This window comes from Hylobates moloch, unplaced genomic scaffold (assembly GCF_009828535.3).
Source record: "Hylobates moloch isolate HMO894 unplaced genomic scaffold, HMol_V3 SCAFFOLD_10, whole genome shotgun sequence".
NCBI classification, from domain to species: domain Eukaryota; kingdom Metazoa; phylum Chordata; class Mammalia; order Primates; family Hylobatidae; genus Hylobates; species Hylobates moloch.
In genome coordinates this window covers 88255374-88276326 of record NW_026652285.1, presented here as the reverse complement: position 1 = coordinate 88276326, position 20953 = coordinate 88255374, and the positions used below count along the sequence as shown (strand labels likewise).

At 42.9% G+C, this 20953-nt stretch overlaps 1 protein-coding gene across 1 annotated transcript in view; it reads right to left on the bottom strand.

Annotated features, from left to right (window-relative positions):
* Nucleotides 1-14816, bottom strand: part of PAPPA (pappalysin 1) — a 246402-nt gene extending 231586 nt beyond the window's left edge. The window contains 2 exon segments of the mRNA XM_032164971.2: nt 14466-14606; nt 14609-14816. Coding sequence (XP_032020862.1) covers nt 14466-14606; nt 14609-14816 — 349 coding nt within the window.
* Between the last annotated feature and the right edge of the window lie 6137 nt (nt 14817-20953).

The window sequence follows — 20953 nt, the reverse complement described above, 5'->3', positions numbered from 1 at the left end:
CTGCCTTTACTGTTTGGTCTTTCTAAGGCCTATGCTATTAATTCTCAAAGCACCTTTTCTTCACAGCACTCACATTCAATCACCTTATCTTATTCCTTATTTGGAGCCACCTCTAATCTGTTCATTCATTTAACATTGTTTACCCAGCCCTCACCGACATGCCTAGTATTGTGCGAAGTAATAGGAATAATGCAGAGGTGAAGACCAAAATGGTCTCTGCTCCAAGCTCAGAGATAATTGGGGAGAAACAGACAGATACCAAGGAAATCACAATAGAGTGTGATAAACGCTATGAGGCGGGAAGATAAGGAGTTGTACTGGCTTGATGCAGATGGTGATGGATATTGAATTGTCCAATAATTTCCTAACACCATGCTCCTAAAAGATACTCTGGGTAAGTATCTACAGCTGAGGCATGAATCCAGAAGTGTTGATTGTTCTCATTTGATTTATGGCTATATGTTTAAAATTACATACATGGCTATACCCCCACACAAGGCAGAGCACACACTCTATATACATACACATTCATTTCATGAACAAGTCCCCAATCCTCCAGGTGGAAAAGATCACTTATGCCTTTGAAATTTCAGAGCGGTTTTTCGCTCTCATGATAAACATGGGTGTTTCATAACATAGTGTTTCTGCTCTGTGCTTCCCCAGGACTCTGTTAATTGCTTAGTTATAGCAGTTACCATGATGTCATCTATCTGTTTACCAGTCTGCTTCCACCACTAGGACTGGGAGTTCCTCAAGGCATGGAAATATGCCTTGTTCTTCTTTTTAATTCTCATCTCCTAACTCAATGTATAATATATAAAAATTGCTTAATAACTACATATGAAATAGCAGGGTGAATGGTTAGAAAGAAGGAAGAAATGAAGGAACATTTACCTTTCCTAATAAACTTTCACTTCCCATTGAATATTAAAGAATGTCTAGGACAGCGGATTGGCACATGAGTTCTTTAAAAAAGTTATTAAACAGCTGTATGATGTTTTCTAATAATCTTACTAATATAAACCCATAGTTATAACTATCACCCCACACTGTAAAGGAAAATAAAGTGACCCAGTGGAAAGAGCATTGATGTGGAAGTCAACAGATCTAAATTTTAGTTTCAATTTTGCTGCCAATTTGCTGCTTAACCTTACTCACTTAGCTTAGCTTAATTTAACAGCTAAACATCCATGGATCTCAGTTTCTCAGTCTGTAAACTGAGCAAATTTGATAAAGCAGTTTCTGTTACTCCAGCTTTAGAATTTGGGAAAGGGAAGGTCAAGATATTGCATTTGTTTTTAGCAGATTTAATCAGCCTCTTGGGGGGCTGTTCTGTAAAGGGGTCATCCTGAGAGCTTAATACTGGCTCTATCAAGGCTTAATCAGCTCTGATGACAGTCACCTAAAAATCAGCCTTGTTATTCCAGAGTCACTGTTCTATTCAAAACCCCATATTCACTCAGCATGGTCACCCCCATAATTCCAAGATTTGCCTGAGAATGCATCAGGACCCTCATCAGAGGATGACAAGGAGGCTCCATTGAGCATATCTGGGGAAGCATGTCCCAGGCACTGATTCTCAAAACAAGAATCCAAAAAAATTTTTGGCAGAGTATCTTTGAAATAAGTATAAAATTGGTCCTCCTTATCTATAGCCTCTGCATCTGTGGAGTCAACCAAATTCAGATTGAAAATATTGCAGAATAAATTAAAATATAATACTTAATAAAAATAATACAAATAATACCACATAACAACTATTTATATAGCATTAACATTGGATTATGTACTATAAATAACCAAGAAATGATTCAAAGTATATGGGAGGATGTGTGTGGGTTATTCACAAACACTATGCCATTTTACATTGGGGACTTGAGCATCTTCAGATTTTGGCATTGAGGGAGTTGGTCCTGGAACCGATCCCCCGTGGACACTGAGGGACAACTGTATATCTCCTAAAGGACTAGTTAAAGGTGGGAAATGCTCTAATGGATGTAAAATGTCTTTCTGTTTGAAAATCACTTGCAAATAAAATATACTTTGCATATCTGAGATTTCTTAGCCAATCTTTTTGAAATCTTATAATGTTCATTCAGATTTTTCCTCTATTTCTTCCTCTATCCCTCCCTCTCTTCCTTCTTTACCTTTCCATTCTACATTCTTCAAATGTTTGCATTAGCCACTGGGGGGCACCACCATTCATTCATTCAGTCATTCATATATTCACTCTCTCATGGAACATTTACTGAGTAATTGCGGTGTTCCAAGCAATGTGTCAGGCCTTGAGGATGAAGAGAGATAAAATTAAACTGGTGTGGATTAGAATTCCAGTTTCACCACCCATTAGCCATGGGTACTTCAGGGAGTCATGCAACTTTATAACCCAGTTTCAGAGTGTTCAAAGTGTAGCATTCAGCATAGTGCCAGCACATAGTAAGTGCTTATTATAAGCTAGCTGCTTTCATTACTGTTATTACTGCTGAGAATGTGTCTTCTCTCCTAGGGGTATATAAACAGTGGATAGAGAATTCCAGATCCTGAGGTCATCACAAGGTCTCACAAGATCAAGGAAAATCAAGGAAAGCAGATAGAAAGCCCCACTAACAGAAAGGAGGGAAATGGGTGAAGACTCAAGCAACAGATATGACTGCCAGGACACTTGCAGCTCAGAAGGACACTGATAAGGGGGAGAGAGGGAAATATGAGAGGCAAGCAAAGCTTAAGATTATGTACTGCCGTGCACACACAAAACAAATGTTTTGCAAACAGGCACAGGGCTGAGAGGCGAAGACCAAGGCCAAAATGTGGCTTGGATTAGAAAGCCCGATGTGAGAGCTGAGAAGGCCCTTAAATACACTATTCCCCTCCCCCTTCTGTTTTGGAAGGCCAGATTTCTTTTCCCTTCTGACTTCTTTGCTCAGGGGTAAATGGAATTAACCACTGTGTAATGTTTCTGACGGTGACGCACATGCTAGGTCATGTGCTTTGGTTACGTAATGCAACATGCCTAAGGTTCCTGAGCTCTTTCTCCCAGAATTATTAGATATTCAACTGGTTCTCTTATCCAGTCATCCATTTATTAAACAAAAATACATATAGCCCTTTTATAGGTCAGATACTGAGCGAGGCAATAGAGAACTTGAGATGGATAAGATCTCAAATATGTACACAATTAAATGTCATAATTCCAGGTATTTTGATAAAAGTGTGCAGAAAGCATAGTGGGAACAGATGAATAAGGTAGGGAACAAGTTACACTTTGGGGAAGTTATGAAGGGCTTCTCAGAAGAGAGAAAACTCTGGCAAAATCCTGTAAAGGCATAAAAATTCTGCAAAATAGTGCACTGGAAATAGAAGATAAGCCAAGTAAAAAAAGTGATAATTAAAAAGCCAGGTGCATTTGGGGGAACTTCAAATAATTCAGATTTTATTGAAGATCTTTTAGCTACAAGTGACAGAGTCAGATTTGCATTCTGGACAGATGTGACTGTTGGATGTTGGTGAGCAGGTTGAAGGGAGTGCAGGGATTGAACTTCAGAGAAGTGGGCATTATAATACTAGGGAAATAGTCACAGAGAGAAAAAGAGGATTTAAGGTACAGAGAAGAGAGGTTGGCTATAAACATTATAAGGAAGCAGGAGAGTCAGGAATTGATGACTGATTGAATATGGTGGATGATGTAATATAGAGTGGGTGACACCAATCAAGATGAGGATGCAAGGAATTTTGGAGTGAAGATGATTGTTTCAGAAGTGTGGAGTTCGTAGAAAGTGCTAACATTTCCAGTAGACAGGTGGATCTGTGAGTCTGGAGCCCAGTGGAGTCTGGACAAATAATGACCATTAGTAGACAGATGGGTAATTAATCTATGGGAAAGGGTGTAAAGTCAGGAGACAAGTGGAGCCAGACCTGGCTTAAGACTTTAAAGTATCTACCAATGGAGGATCTACCAATGTAGAAGTAACATTCTAAGTTTTCTGCTTTGTGACACAAAGCTTTTGGGCAGCCATGCAAGAGTATTTACCAATGGAAGAGTAACATTTTAAGTTGTTATCAGTCAATGGTACTCGTCTTTACCCAGTTTGGTCACTGACTTGGACAAGCCACTTTCCTCATCACCCCTCAGTCCCTCATCTATGAAATAAATGGCTTGGATGAGTCCTTTGGACTTTGACACACCTTGTTTCTTTGGACTTAAATGAAGATTACTTCACAAAACTGAGCATCACATTTATCAACGTTTTATGTTTTCTGCCTGGGTGCCTTGCATCTTAAGATTAGCCTATTAACACAGCCTTCTCTCTTCCTTCATCAGCCTCTGAGCTGAAAGATCTGCAGTCACACTGGGGAAAATAACCCCCTCCACACAAATGCATTTGGCCATATTCTGCCGAGCCACCTTTCATGTTCACAGAGCAACAGGAATGGATATGGGACAGGCATAGGAATAACTTCTTGATTACAAGGATAATAGGTACGGGTTGGACCACTGGCTTCCTAAACACACAAGACTATATCAGGGCTCAGCAACCAGTGGTACGCTGCCCCTACTCACATACTTCGATATCCCAAGTTGTTACTGACCAGCTTTTATATCTTAGTTTCCTCCAAGTGGGTTGGAATCTGAGACCAGACCAGGGTTCTCTACAATCTAAAGTAGAACAGGGGAACCTCTTATATTTTTCCAGGTTCTGTGGACCCTGGGTTTGTGGCAAATAATACTGAAAAACAAACATATTTTCTTTATCTTGTTTGGAGAAAACTCCAAGTGGTCAAAGCAAATAAGCTGGGTATGAGGAGCAGGAAGAGAGAGAAGGGGGAGGGAGTTGAGAGGAAGCAGAATATACTTCAGAGATGACAGTTCCAGGGATCCTCTGAAGGAAAATAGTCTGGAAAATGATGACAGACTCCAGAGTGTTGGTATTTTAATTCACTGAGTTGTCTGATTAAAATGATAAGCAATACTAAAAGGCCAGTGGTCTTTTCCAAAGTCCAGGAATTTGTCTGGAATGGCCTTTATATCCTAAGAAATTACAAAATATGAATATGCTAGCATTCACCCAGTAAGTGATGACTGGGAGTCACTCAGCGTGTTTTCTGGATATTTGTGGGGGCTAGAACTAGTTATATTATTAATAGGATGGATTCCAGCTATCAGGAAGTACCAATATTCCCCAAATAATGTCTTCAGTCAGTCTTAGAAATTCTACCACTGGTACATTGCTTTGTGATACAAAGCTTTCTGGGCAGTCCTAAAAGAGTATCCACCAATGGAGCAGTAACATTCCAAGTTGTTACCAGTCAATGGTACTTAGCAGGAAGGTGTACCATCTTCTTTTTTCCCCAGTGTTGCTGAGGTGTGGAAGCCGAAAATACGTCCACACTTGGCCCCTGAGGGTGACAGGCACAGGCACCACCTAGTGGAGGAAAATACACCAGAAAAGGAAGAAAACTGGAACAATTGCCAACTTCATAGTTTTGTCTGAGGACAGCCTTGATGAGGATTATAGAATCCTAGGAAGTGTCCGTGGAAGTGTCTTTAGTGCAAATCATCCCTACAGTACCACAAAGTTCAGACGTGAAAATTGGTTCTGAGAGGGAGAGTGACTTGTCTAAAGTCACACAGCAAGCTAGTGCTAGAACTGACATCTCCTAGCTCAAAGCGCATTGCTCCTCCTTTTGCGATACACTGTGGCCTTCTCCAGAGAGCCTCAGGCCTGCTCATAGGTCTCTTCTTCAATGCTACTCTCATGATGGCCTCCCTTGACCACTCTTTTCAAATCTCACTCCCCACTCCTCCTGCATCCCCACTCCCACACAGCATTCCTAGACTTACTTCTCAACTTTTTCTTTACAAACATTCACCTGACATTATGGGATATATATGCTTATTCATTTATAGTCTGTCTCTACCTTCTCCCCAACACCCACTGCCCAGAATATAAACTCCCTGAGGGCGGAGATGTTTCTCTCTTTTGTTGACTGCTCTGTCCTCAAGGCCTAAAACTGTACCCAGCACAGAGCAGAAACTCAAAAAATACTTGTTGCATGCTTGGGCAGGAAATAGACAAATTTTACCTGGTCTCTTGTTGTTTGTAAAAAAATCTCAGAAATACAATGAGCATGCACTATTTTTTTTTTAAATGACACAATAATGTGTTTATATTGTTTGCCTTTCAATTTAGTTGTTTAAATTTTTATTTTTTTTATGTTAAGATGACAGCAATAACTCTTTCCTGAGTTGTAAGGGAGGAAAAGGCAATTCCTGGCTTTGCCAAAAGAGATAAGTATGTCTAACTCCTAGAGTTATTGAGATTATTAGAAATAATGCATGGCAATGGCTGGCACACATAATACTGATATGAGTTAACATTTGCTGGGTTACTGCATGGTCTAGATTCCATTACTAAGCATTTTCCACATGGAGGCCCAGTTAATCTTCAAAACAACCCTATGAAGTAACAGCTAGTATTATCTGCACTTTACAGAGGGGAAAAATGAAGCTTGGAGATACTAAGTAACTTGGCCAAGGTCACACAACCAGCAGGTGCAATAGTCAGGGTTTGACCAGGCAGTTTGATTCCTGAGTCCTGTGATCAACCATTGCAAAATACTTCCTCAGTAAACATATGCTCCTGTAGGTCACTGCCCCAGGGCTCTAGAAGGCTCTAGAATTGCTCTCCAGGTAGTTAGGGATGGACAGAAATAAGGAACCAGAAAAACGAGAACTAAGGGTATGTGGACCTGTGAGTATATGAGTATGTGTGTGTGTATTGTCACAATACTTCTGGGCCTGTCACAATCACTAGCAGATCCCATAAAATTCTCATGAACAGGGCCAAAGATGCTAAACGTTTCACAATATGTAGGGCAGTCCCATACAGCAAATAATTTTCTCACTCAAAAGCTTCTTATTGCAGAGCAAGCCTCCACTTGCCCCTTCTCCATGCTCCTCCTAACGCTCCCCTCATCACTTTTATTCCACTCAGGTTCTCCCTGGATAATAATTTTCACTTGAGTTTGCAAGTGTATAGAGAGGAGGGGATGGGGAGCTCCTCAGATCTGAAGCCTGGGCTGTGTCATGACTTTCAGCTCATCTTTGTGCGACCTTGGGGGAGTCCCTAACCCTCTCTAAGCGGTGGTCTCCGTATTTGCAAACCTTTCAGGTCACAGAACACGCAGGGAACTGAGACTTCACTTCCTCCTGTGGCTCTCAAACACTTTTAGTATTTTTAACTTTTTATTATGGAAATCTTCAATCACACACCACAGCATGAACAAAAATGTATTAAAGCTCCAAGGTTTAATCACTTGGTTTCAACAATTGTTATGAGTTTGCTAATCTCTCACCTACCACTAATCCCGGAACCTTTTTTTTTTTTTTTTTTCTGGAGCTTTTTAAACAAACAAACAAAATAGACAAAACATAATTTTACCCACAAGTACTTCAGTATGCATTTCTAACAAATTAGGATCTTTAAAAAAAATCATAAGAACAATATATATCACACCTATCAAGATTAATAACTCCTCAATATCAGTCCGTGTCCATTTAATCTCTTTGTAATGGAGGAACATATTCCTTTAAACATAAGTTTGTAGAATCACACAATTTAAGAGGAATAAGGTGAAGGGAAGGAGAGAGGCAGAGTCCTCCCTTTTACCCTTGTCCCAGAAGTGCCCTACGATTGCGGGGCACAGTTTGAAAGTCCCTATTTCACCCCTGACCCTCCTTTTGCATCCTGAGAACACTGAGGTCCAGAGAGAAGCAGTAAATGGTCAAGGTCATAAAGCAGTAAGTGGCAGGATTTGGCAGACTTATGAAGTCCCAACATCAAAGAACTCCAGTGAGGTCACAGGCATGAAAAGGTTTGCTAACTCCATCACTGTTTATCATCTACAGTGTGAATGATGATAATAAAAGCACCTTTCCAGGAATGATCCTGATTGCACTAATCCCTCACATCTTCTTACCTTCTAGCTCCTCCTAACCATGCTGACCCGTGCACTGTGGTCTGACCTCAGCCAACAGCTTCTCCCGGCATTGTCTCACCTGGTCCCATGACAGCCCATGAGATGGGGACATTGAGAGTAACCATCCCCAAAACCCTCTCCCCTGAGGCCCCAGTGGTTAAGTCAGAGACCACAGGTCACACAGCTTAGAGGAAGCCAAACCAGGACCTGAACTCTGACCTCCTAATTCCCACTTACAGATCTTCAAACAAGCCAAGGAACTTACAAGTCAGTTCTCAGCTGCTGGTGTCAGAATCACAGTTGAGCATTTCCAGTAACTGCATCAAGGCAAGAAGCAGAGCTCTTACTGCAGTAAGAAGAAAGTTAGAAGAACCTTAGGGAAAGGGAACTAAGTTCTAGAGAAGGGGCAACTAGTGAGGAGAGAAACAAATGCCTACCGGATTCCCCAGGCCTCAGCCACAGGTAGCTAAGAGACAAGCTTATATAGAGGGAGTCCTCCTACCTCTAGCACCTGGAGATTTTCTCATTTCCTCATTGGAGACACCTGCAGCCAGTGCTGGTTTTAGAGGGATCTCAAGGTGAGGGGTTTTGAAGTAATAGGAACACACATCTTTCTAAAGGACTAGCCCAGGGCAAAGTGAATGGTGAATGCCTCACAGCTGAGCTTCCCTTTCTTATAATCCTTCCTGTTCAAAGAGCCTTCTCTCTCCAAAACTCTGAGAGCTTCATTTGACATCAGGTGCATCCTGTAAAGGTGGGGACCATCATGGTTCCACACAGGAATGGCACTGGAAAAAATGAAATGTCAGGACCTGTGGCACCCAGGGATTTGGAGAGAACAGAGGAATTCAGGATGGAAGAGGGGTCCTTCAGAGCTGGGGCACCGGAACTTCCCTAAATGCTTAGCTACTACCCAGCTCAGTAAGCAGGGAACATCACTTCCCCTTTGGGCCTCTGCAGAACAAGGGGATGTCAGAATACATCAGTAATTATTTTCACTAGTGGCCCTTCAACATTACCTGAGAAGGCCTTTGGAAACACGTGTTCCCAGGCCAATCTCAGACCCACAACATCAGAATCCTTGGGGTGCAGCCTGGGCAGAAGGATGTTTTAAAAGCTGGTTATTCCAGGTGCATCCAGGAATGGAAAGTGCTGGACTGAAAGATCTCTCAGACCATTTAGAGGGGATCATCTGTGAATACAGTTTAATTTTGTGTGACCCTGGTCCTCAACTTTCCTGTTGCACAGTGAGCTGTGTGACTCAGATGATCACCGAGTTCATGTCCAGGCTGGCCATACACAACCCACACTCCCGAGTTCCGTATCTCTGGACCTCAATTTTGCCTTTCTCTGTGCAGGGAAAAATGGGAGGTGCTTTCCCAGGTTTCATAGCCTTTATCACTTCTATTTGTTCACTGAGTGGCAGCTCAAGGGAAGGTGAGAGTTTGGGGAGCACCTGGGGAAGGAGCAAGAGGCCGACAGGAGATCTGTGTGGCTTCCTTTTCTGGAGGTGCTTGCTCTCTCTGAATGCTAACTTGTTTTCCTGTTTACAGGTCCCAGTGGTTCTGGGCCTCCTTTGGCTCTTATTACTGAGGGGTCATCCTAGCATGTCAAAGAGGAGAAGATCAAAGTGAAAGAAAGGTATTTGAAGGAGTCTAATTGTTCCCCAAGATGTGTTATCTACTCTAGAGAGACACCCCAGCAACTCAAGAGGGGAAGCCTTACAAACAGGCCCCACTTTTTGAAAGCCAAAGTCGGAAACTGGAAAAAGAGATGCAGCTACTTCCTAGATTCAGCTACCCTTGACTGAGTCCCTAATTCAAGTTGACACTGCACTGTGTACTTCTTGCATGTTTATTTCATTGAAGTATCCTGATGTCATTATGCCCATTTTATAGATAAGTAAACCAAGGGATAGATGGATGAAGTGACTTGACTCAAATTACACAGCATGTAAGAGAAATTCCAAGCCTGTCTGTCTGATAATTTGATGTGAAAAGAAAAACAGATCTGCCAGGTTTCGTCCAGGGCTTCAGTTGAGATTTATACCCATTTCTCACCCTCTTCAATCTGTAGGTATATGGTTGACACATAGAGATGCAGAAAGGAATGGAAACGTTCCACAGAAAGATTAAGGAAGAGCATGTGAATCATTTCGTCTCTCTCCAAAAAGACTGCTGACAGAGGAAACAAGGACTTGGGTTCACATCTAAGCTCTGTCCACTGAGAACCTGTGGGACTTTAGACCAAGTCATTTCAACTCTCTGAAACTCAGATTCCTCTTTTGTGAAGTACATGCGATGATACACACTTCTCAGGGTAGTTGTGAGGGCAAAACATGCTGGCACAAGGAAAGTGCCCAGCATCGTCAAGGAAGCACCCAGGTAGAGTTGGATTTCTTCATACCTTCGAGTATTCCCCAGTCCAGAAAGCCAAGACTGAGATATTTGGAAAATCATGTCTAATAAGAATGAAGTTTGTTGAGCACTTACTACATACCAAGTCCAGTTTTAAGTACCTTCCACGTCCAAGTTCTCTTAGCATTTACACAACTCTATGAGATAAGTACTTATGCCATCATCACTCCATACATGAGGAAGGTGAATGAAGTCCAGAGAAGTCAACTAGCTTTCCTGCCCAAGGTCACACAGTTAGTTAGGGGCAGAGATTCCACTTAGGTAACCTGGCTACTAAAACTGAGTTCTAACTATTACAGTATTCTAGATCCTAGGTAGGACTACAGATATTGGAGAAAAGCCTTGTTAATATATGGACTCCTAGCCATATACTTAAACCCAAACTTCATTGTTACAGCAATGCTGAAGTGGAGAAAATGTGGGTACTCTTTTTTGAGGGTTGGGTGGATACTAGGAAGTGGGGGCTGCAGAAGGGAAGGAAAAAAAGATTCTTGGGAATAACCAGCACACTTAATCCAGTTCAACCATTAGAACAAAAGAAAAAAGGCCGGCAAGCAGAGGTGCTGGATGGGATTCAGGTAAATCCTTTTCTCCTTCTGAGCAGGAATTCCGAATCACTAAGGAAAGGGGAGTGGGACAGGGGTGGGAGGAGGGCAGTACTTGTGGGGTCCACATTTCACTTATCTAACAGGTCAGGAGAAACTTTAACAAGATTAACTGCTGCTCAAGGCCTCTGCTCGATGGAGCAAATTGAGTCTTTTGTTTTCCTTTTTCTTTCAAACTGGAGGGGTGTTGAGGGGGCAGTTGGGGATGAGGAACAGGGGTCTGGTTCCTCCTGCCTGGTGTGGTACAAAAGCAAAGGGATGTGTCAGAAACAACCCCTCATCCCCTGACTTGAAAGGGAGCCCAAATTGCTATGCATGAAGGCTGAAGGCTGTGTGTGGGTGGTGGGTCCGTGTGGGGTGAGAGGTGATGGTGTTTATGGGACACATTCTCTCAGCGGTGCAGGGGGCAAGGCCTGGAAGTCAGATGCCAGGGATTAAATCCTAGTTCCTGCCGCTGAGGAGCTGTGTCATCCAGCACACACCCCTCCCCTCTCTGTGTGTCTCTCTCCCCATTCGGCCAAAAGGGAAACTGCCTTGGGTAAACTCTGAGGACCCTTCTCACAGTAGCCTTAAAGGATTCTTCAATCCTAAAGACCATCCACTGGTGGACCCTCCAGAGAATCCTACACATAGGCACTTTCTAACTTTGGCTTTGTTTTCGCCTGCATAAGCCTTTCCTTTTTTTATGTATTAACATATATATTTTTCTCCTTTCCTTTCAGAAAAATAAAAGGCATGTTTTCTGAGCTTCAGAAGCAAACTGCTCCTTCACTCCTTCCCCCTCTCTCCGAGCGCCTGTCTGAACTGGTGTCAGTGAAGTTTGAACCGGGGCAGAAATAGCATCCCGGGCGGATCTGGGAGCATAGCCCGCCTACCAGGAGCGGCAAGGCCTGCCTCTGCCAGACGACAGACCCGGTTAACAGCACCGTAAAATTAGACCTTTACGAAACCCAATTGAATCCTGCAGCAAAGAGTGATGTAAGGCAGCCTGGCCTGACAGCAAGACAGCAACTCTCTGCCTGAAATAGCAGCGCGGTCCCTGCTGAGCGATGACTGCTCTCTCAAGATAGGTGACCAGGGATTCCTAGGAAAGTGGCAACGCCCAGCCAGAGAAAGCCAGCAGAGGTCAGGCAGCAAACTGGGCACCTGAGGTCGCAGCGAGAGGGTGAGCCTTAGCACCGGATCCTTGCTGCCCACCTCGTTCCTGGCTCTCCCAGCCCAAACTTACACGAAGGAGGGAGCTGAAAAAGTACTTCTGCAAAGAACCTCTGTTTGTTTGCTTTTTAATTCAAGGAGAAGCAGGTTCTTTTTAGTCCAACAGCCTGTACCATGTGGAGGATATGCAGAATGAGTCTTTTCTGGCTCAGAGCCAGGTGTTTACACACCGCCAAATCTGGCTCCAACTCAACTAGGGGAGGGAAAAGAAATCCACCAGAATCCTCAGGAGAAAAGCTCCTGGCTTTCTGGTGCTACACGACAGCAGTGCTTACTTATTTATTTATTTTTTTCGTTTTGAGAGGAATGTTATTTCTACACATAAAATGGACCAGGCATTTTATACAAGCAATAGTAACCTAATGCCCCCCATCCAATTAAAGTATTTTACTGCAACAATCTTTGTGTGAGAGAGTGAATGAGTGCTCAAGAGAATGCGTGTGAAGAGAGGCTCCTTGTCTGAATTATAGACATTTATAAAGCAGTCTCCTGTGGAATCCCAGGTGTTATATATATGTATGTATGTGTGTGTATATATATATATATATATAATATATACACATGTATTTATGTAGACACCCTTACATAGTTAAAATGCATTCACTACCCTTTCACTGATGATGTCTGCATAACCCTGTGCTCTCCTCTCTCCAGGGAATGCCTTCCAAATCACTGGTACGACAGGTAAAGACTAGGAAAAACCAGACTTACAGATTAAAAAAAAAATCACCTCCAAGCAGCAGTCTCTTTGCTTTTTCACATGTTTGGAAAGAGAAGTCAACATACTACAGCCCTAAATTATCACCATCGTCATTATTATTATGGATAACGTCCCCTCTGTTCCAAATTAGACCCTCCTCTGGGCAAATAGGGCTTGCGAGTTAAAAGTGAATGAGTTCAGTTTCCTTCTTCTTCCCGGGAAAGAAAAAAAAAAAAAGGAAAAATAGCATGCGATGACGTCAGTTGTGGGTTGTTGGGGGGAATCACTGTATCGCTCTCCTTTGATAGCTGGAAAGCGGGGGCTTTGGGAGACGTATTCTTGGGATAGCAGCAGAGTGTGGGTCTCCTAAAGGGGTCTTCATGTCAACTGGATAGTCAGTGCTACATCTGTGAAAGTCCAAGCCATGGAAAGACAGGAAGAAGCAGAACTGCCCGAAGAGCTCAGAGCTTTCCCTTCTAAGAAAGTGTGTGTGAGGGGGTGGGATCGCAAAACGCCTTCACACGTTTCCTGGCTGCAGTGAAGGGGGAACCCCTACTCTCACTTTAAGACGTCCCAGGACATGGCAAGATTGTTTGTGCAGAAAGGGAATCTCCCAGACAGAAAAGGCAAAACTTTCCTCCTCTCTCCAGCGCCGCCCCCACCTCCGCTCCCCAGTTTTATTAAAGGCATTTCCACAGATTCATTTAGAGGGGGGAAAATGGATGCTGGAGCATTTCTAAGGTTTGCAATCCTCGCAAAGTGTCCCGTTTCACTATAGGCTTTGCCGTGGAACAGCGAAGGGGAGAGAGAGGGAGGCTGAGGAGGGAGAACTCAAATTCATTACGGGCTCTTGAAGTCCCAAATGAGAAAAGCGCCCCGTTTCGCAGCCGCTTCTGGGGAACACTGGCGGGGTATGCGTTAGGAAGGTCTCGTCCCAGCCCCGAGTGACAGGCAATGGTCTTTAAAAGCTAGGACATGGGATGGCGTGGAGGGGGTGAGGGTGAGTCCCAGAGGCAGGCTTCAATCAGTGAGCAACTTTGGGGCACTTCGAGGACTTCTAAGTCCTGGCGATTACAACAACCTTGCCCTTGCCGGCTTTCAGGGGAATGGGGCCTAATGAAGGGGAGCTACCCCCATTAAAACGTCAAAGAAATCAACGGTCCCCAAGTCTCCTTTCACATGCATCTCAATTGGGTCATCCTCCCTTTCATCCCAAACGGAGAGAGTGCATCTGACCATTCGGAGCACGGGTTACGTGCCCTAGGCTCTCCGGGAACCAGCCCTCACTGGCCAAGGGTCCGCGGGGCCGTCAGGAGGGCTCCCCAGGTTCCTTCCAGGCATCGGGCAGCTACGCCTTCCGAGTGTGCCCATTCCACCGATGGGGCAAAGTGAGGCTCTCAGCTCGCCCGGATGTCTCTGCGCCGCTCGCGGGGCAGCGCCAGCACAGACACGCCCGCAAGCCCCCGACCCGCCCGCCACCCGCGCCCAGACACCCGCGCGCCTCTGGGGCCGCAGGGACGGTGCAGCGCCCGCCGGGGCGCCCACACTTACCTGTGATCACTGCCGGAGACCTCTGGCCCCCCTCCGCTCGCAGCCACACTTGCAGCGTGAACGCGTCCCGGGGCAGCTCGAGGTCGGCCCGGAGGCGCAGCTGCTCGCCTCGCCCGCTGAAATAGAGCGCCCGGGGTGGCCCCCTACCTCCTCTGCTGCCCCCGGGGACCCATCGGCTTCCAGGTACCCCCGGCACGGCGGCGGCGGCGGCGAGGCGGCCCGGGCCCCCGGTGGCCAGGTGGCCGGGCCGGCGGCGGGGCCGGGGGTCTTCCGGCCCCGGGTCTCGGCCAGCCCGCAGCCCAGCGCGGCGCTCAGCAGCCCCAGGTGCAGCACCCAACTCCAGAGCCGCATGTCCGACGGTTCCCCCCGCCCCCCCCTCGCCCCTGCCCCGCCGCCCGGAGCTGCCAGCTTTGGGAGCCTCGGCGCCTCGACTTTCTTCGCTTCTTCACCCTTCTTGGGCGAGCCCCCCCTTCCACTTGCTTTTTTCTTTTCTTTCTCGCTTTCCTCCTCAAGGTGTGTGCTCCACTCTCCCCACCTTTGAAAAATACAGCCCAACTCCTCCTGGTTGGCAATTAATTTCTCTCCCCGCTCCTTTATCTGCCTTATTTCCCCCCCTAACAGCTGGTTGCCTTCCTCCTTGTTTTATTTCATTTTATTTTATATGATTTCTCGCTCCAAAAAAAAGCTCCTCTAAGACTGATCCGCTGAATTCCCTCCCCCCAAAAGATGCTCTAATTTATTTATTTTTTGCGTCCTTTATAACACAAGCCACAGCCCCCTTCTCCCCCCCCAGTCCCCCCTCCCCTCCCTCCTTCTTCTCAAAATGAAAGGAAAGAGGGGGAAAAAATCCCTCAGAAGATGAGTAAACAAGCGTATGCTAATCTGCTCCCCAGCGCTCCACCTTCCCAATTGAATGAGTCCCTGTTAAAACTGCGGGGATCATGACTAATCAATCAGTTTGGAGAGGCCGAGCTATCCAGCTTTCCTTCACTTTGCCGTTTGCCTCCTTTCCTTCGCTCCCGCTTCTCCACCCCCTCCTTTTCTCTCTCTCTCTCTCTTTTTTTTTTAAGAAGACAATCTTAAAGTAACAATTTAATGAAATTCTGTACACACCCCCTTACGGTCCTCCCAGCTCTCCTCATTCCTGCTCAAAACACACATTCCTGTTTTTGTTTTGTTTTGCTTGCTTTTTTCCCCTCCCTCACTCCCCCCACTTATTATTATTATTTCTGATGGCAGGAGAAAAATCAGTCTCTTCTCTCAGGATTCCCTTTGCACTTTGCTGGTAAACCTCATCCTTTTCTATAGCACATAAAGAGTCTTGAAACTTGATTCTTAGATTTTTTTTTTTAATTCTCTCTCTCTCTCGCTGTCTCTCCCTCCTTCCCTCTCCCTCTCTTTCTCTTTTTCTCACTCTCTCCCTCACTCTTCTTCCCGCTTCCTCTCTCCTCTCCCTTTACCTCTTTCCCTCTTTTTTTTTTTTTGCTTCCCCTGTCCTTTTCCCTCTCAGAATTTCCTTAAAGTTGTACAATGATGAACCATTCCCCTCTTTTCTGAGCCCCCAGATAAGGCTGGCTTCAGCTAACCCAAATCTTTCCAAAGTTCTTATGGAATCATCAGAAGAAAATAGAAGAAAGGCACTGTCCAGGACATCTGCCTTTCAGAAGCCGTAGTCCTAGTACAACTGGGTCTCTGAATTCCTCCAAATACTCTTTAAAATACTCTATTGGTCATTAGAAATTATTTTAATTTTATAGGAAGAAAATGAGAGAAAAATATTAATTTGCCTAATTTTTTCAAGTTAAGCAATTCAGGTCTTCTGAAATTGTTTAAGTCACAGGTAAGGATCTGACCATTTGCTGCTTTGTAGGTCTGTTTTTGAACTGGGACATACATGTAATATATTTTTTTTCTTATTTTTTCCCCCTCTTTATAGAACTCAAAAGCTCCCCCTTATGGCAAAACAGATCTTCTTTTATTTTGTCCAAGTGTTTAATAAGTCAAAACGTGTTAGCAGTGGTGGATTACAAACTATTAATTACCAATCTATTCCAATAAGGTAGTGATAAAAATATTCTGTGTGAAGTTTGCATGTGAATAGCATGCTGAAAGCCTGCGATGAAATTAACTCCACTAAATTGTAACTTTCTTCTCCAATTGCTCTTATCTTCCGAGCTGCTCCAGATCTTTCTTGAGAGCTGGGAACATTGCTACATGCTTCAGGAAGAGAGAAAACCAGGGAAGAATGTTTGTTGGTGAAAGTATGACGATTTGTCGGATGAGCAAATGACTCAGACATCCCCTCTATGAAAGCTGGAATGCGATACATGCAAAGATTATGGAAGCTTTCTGAAAATGGGAGATCTCAGATTCATACCTTCCTAGTTTAGAAAGAAGTTGCTGTATAGTCTTAGACTAAGAACATTTGAACTCTGTTTCTGTAGTCATAAAATGAAAATAGCACAATAACCTAAATGTGTTTCCAGGGACTGGCTGGAGGAAAGAAAATCTTGGGTGCACAATGTCATGAATAAAGAATTTGCCTAAGCAAATCTTTGAGTTTTTGCAACTCCAAGTCATCTGTAAAAGGTTGCCGTTGGATAAAAAGAGAGCGATGTTGAACAACATAAATTGTATCATTCAAACTCCCCCTTCCTCTCCAGTAGAGGTTGGACCATGACTACTGATTTACTTCAGTTGTGGCAATTAGGCATTTAGAAACTGCATGTCTTCCAGGGGGATTTTAAGTAATTGTATACAATAATTTTGAATATTCCTAGACAACTGGGAATTATTCAATTCTCAGACCAGCAGTGGGAGCACAAGATTTTTACTTCTCATTTCCTACTCGCTCCAACACATATCAGTTCTCTGGCCTTGAGTAAGTCACTTCATTTCTCTTCCCTTCCACTTCCTTACCTTTGAAATGGGAATATCTACTTGGCAAATTTATTTTGAGGACAAGATATGCTCTGGGGTATAATCTTTTGTAAACAATAAAAATGATATATGAATACCATTTGTTCTATTGTTGTCAAAGACAAAGTACTCCTCAGGTTCTTAAAGACAAACAAGAATTGAGGAGGCCAAGTTATTTCTCTCCTCTAGGAGGCAGGAAAACGAAGAGACAACGAAGTTCATGTCTTATGGGTCCTTGAACTCCTTGATCTCAGTCTCCAAATGAATTGGGATCATTTGGCAAGACATTTCACTCATCCACTCATTGAACATACATTTACTATTTGTTTCCATCTGTCTTGGAAGCCATTCTAATTCTTTATGCATATATGTATGTATGTATTTGCTTGTTTTTAATTGAGTGCATAAAATTAGATGAAATTTAATTATTGGTTCATGACCCACCCTAACCCTTGATCTACGACTGACATTCATATATATATGTATATATATAAGACCTTCATATATATACACACACACACACATATGTGTATATATATATATATATATAATGTATCATGTGCTTCTATCCCTTTTTTACTACAACACTTGATCTTTTATGGATGTGTTCCCTCTCTTTTAATCATTTTTGGTAGAAGAGCAATCATTTGAATGTCAGGTGACTCAGGATCTTATTCTGCTTTGTGTAGGATCTTTAGATCTCATTCTGTTCTCGTGTAACATGAAAAAACTGGAATCAAATATTCCTAAGATCACTTCCAGATTTGAAATATAATGTAACCTCTAATTATCGAGTAAGGCAACAATTCCCATCTAGTCATCCAATATTCAGTTAGTTTCCTTCCTTCCAGCCCTCCTCCCCAGGGACTCCCTTAAATTCCTGGGGATTTTTTCCTAAAAGGTACTTTGACTCTGTTTCTTCACTCTTATGATATACTCCTTCAGTGTTCATTTTGCTTGGTAATTACTAAAAGCATTTTTCCAGAAAGGACATAAGATTCTACTGGAAGTTAGAAAAGTAACATCAAAGTAGAGCCCTAAAGATTGAGACTGATTTGAATGTGGGTGAGAGTGGTTAAAAGTACGTTTCAGAGTCACCCTGACCTGGGTTCCTATGACTCTCAGCAAGTTGCTTAATTTCTCTGAGTCTCTGTGACCTTACCATGGAGTTGTCATGAGGATTAGATTAGTGTGTTGCATGACATAGTAGGTGCTCAATAAATAAGTACCCTCTTTTCATTTCCACAGATCTAATTTGTAATGGCCCTTTGAGCTTTTTTTCTCAGCTTTTCTCTGGAGCCAGAGCCCTATGTACTTCTTATATCAAGCCAGATGGATAATTCTCATCTTAGAATTCCTAAAGCAAGCATCGTCTGTCTCACAGAATCTGGAACTCACTGAGATAGGATCTCCCATTGTTCTTAGTGTAGTGTCCTGCTTATATCTTTCCTCCAAGATTAGAACCCTTCAAGGGCGAGGACCTTTAAAGGCAAGAATCTTCAAGGACCAGTTCTGTCACCTGCTCAGAGAATCTTCAACTAACTGCACCGCTCCCCAAGCAGCCTGAAGGGCTCCCTCCTCTGGGCCCTTGTAGAACTTCCTCTGAATTTCTGTCAGCACACCCTCAAAGCAAATTCTCAGGCATAATTATATATTGGCATGCTTCTTTTTTCCATTTGGGTCAGAGACTGTTGCATTCATATTTGTTCTTTCCCAACTGCCTAGCTCAGCGCTGTGCATAAAGATGTTTGTCCACAACCTCTGTTGAATTTAAGTATATATATTTATATATGTTGTATAGCTTCTTTTTTTTCTCCTGTGGTGCCAATAATGGTGCTATGAGTCTATTAGTTTCTTAATAAACAATTAATTTAATTTCTTTGTTTTCTCTGCCTCAGTTTTCCCAGATGATGCATCTGTGAACACCCTGACAGATATAGTTCATCAGTTGCTCAAGTGAAGGTCACTAAAAAGAATGTAGGCTTTGGAGTAGAATAAATTGGGTTCAAATCCTATCTTTGCTAAATAACAATTATAATAACAGCTTATGTTGATTGAGTATGCACTGTGTTCCAAGCAATATGTAAGTGCTTTTTATTGGAACGATCCCATCTAATCCTTATAACAAACTTACAGAAGAGATCTAATAATCATCCCATTTTACAGGAGAAAAAAAACAACACTGAACTGGAGAGACTAAATAAATAATGGAGAGCTCAGCCAATCCAAATCTAGCACTCTGTGTACTAGCTCAAAGTGATAGGAAAAATCACTTAAACTTTTGAATCTCATTTTTCATTTTTATGGATTTCATGGGGTTATCTGGAAGATTAAATAAGACGTGGATATCATGTTGCACAGTGATGAGTACATATGTCAGTGGGTGTTGGATAAACATTAACTTCTTTACTTCCCCCCAACAGTGGTTTAGTTGTTTTAATTTAACATATATACTAGAGTTGACAATTATAATAATCACACCAGCAGTCATAATGACTCCCTCATATTAAGCACCCACTATGTGTTGGACCCTGCACTAAGTTTTTAACTTCACAAGACTAGGAGGTAAGTCTGAACACAATTTATCTGAATTGCCCAGCAGTTTCTGTCTGTCCTTCAGTCTTCTTAAGTCATATGAAAAATAAATTTACCCACAGCCCAGAGTAGTTTTGAGAATCTCCAAGATCCTTCGGAAACAAAAATTAATACAGTGATTTACTAATTGCTGTTCTGAGTTTAGAGCTGCACAGAAAGAGAGCTGGTGATCAGATTGTTTGCCTGAGCTGGAGATAGGGGGTTGGGAGTCAGGGACCTCTGAGGCTAGAAGTGACCTCAGGATGTTTTCCTCTGTATGTTTTTGAAATGTTTGTGTCCAATAGTGGTTGGCTTAGAATCAACTAGAGTTCTCTCTTAACCTTCCTGCAGGTTTAAGACTAGGAAACTAAAATAGAAACGTCTGCATTGCAACCCCGTTCCTTAGACTCATGCCACGGCGCCCTATTTTGTTAGTCTCAGGTGCCCAAGGCATTTTTTATGCATAGAATTTTAATTAAAGATGAGGTCCACTCATTTATATTGCATGCTTTAAAAAAATTGTAGAAAGGCATATTATTTTATAAATTTCATTTATTATTCCTTTAGTAATAATAATTAGCTATGATTTAGTATGACAGACACTATTCTGATTGGTTACATATATTTAATTTTACATTAATTTAATCCTCAAATTATAATCTGTAATGTTTCTTATTTTCCTCAATTTTTCAGATTAAATAAAATGAAGCTGAAAATAATGAGATTTTTAAAAAGTTGGTGAGATTCCATGATACATTTGAACCAAGGCTATCTCTCTCCAAAGTTCACATTCTTGACTGTTTGGCTGGCCTGCCTCTAATCCACCTTTAATCTTGCTATTGTTTTAAATTTTAATCAGGTAAGTATCTCGATAATCTCCTGGAAGAGGAAGCTTTGAGAGAAATCAGAAATGGGCTATGGTGGGCATTCTCTTCATTCAGTACATGTTGCAGTGTTTTGTTGAGCGGAAAATGAAATGTTTGATAACCCCTTCT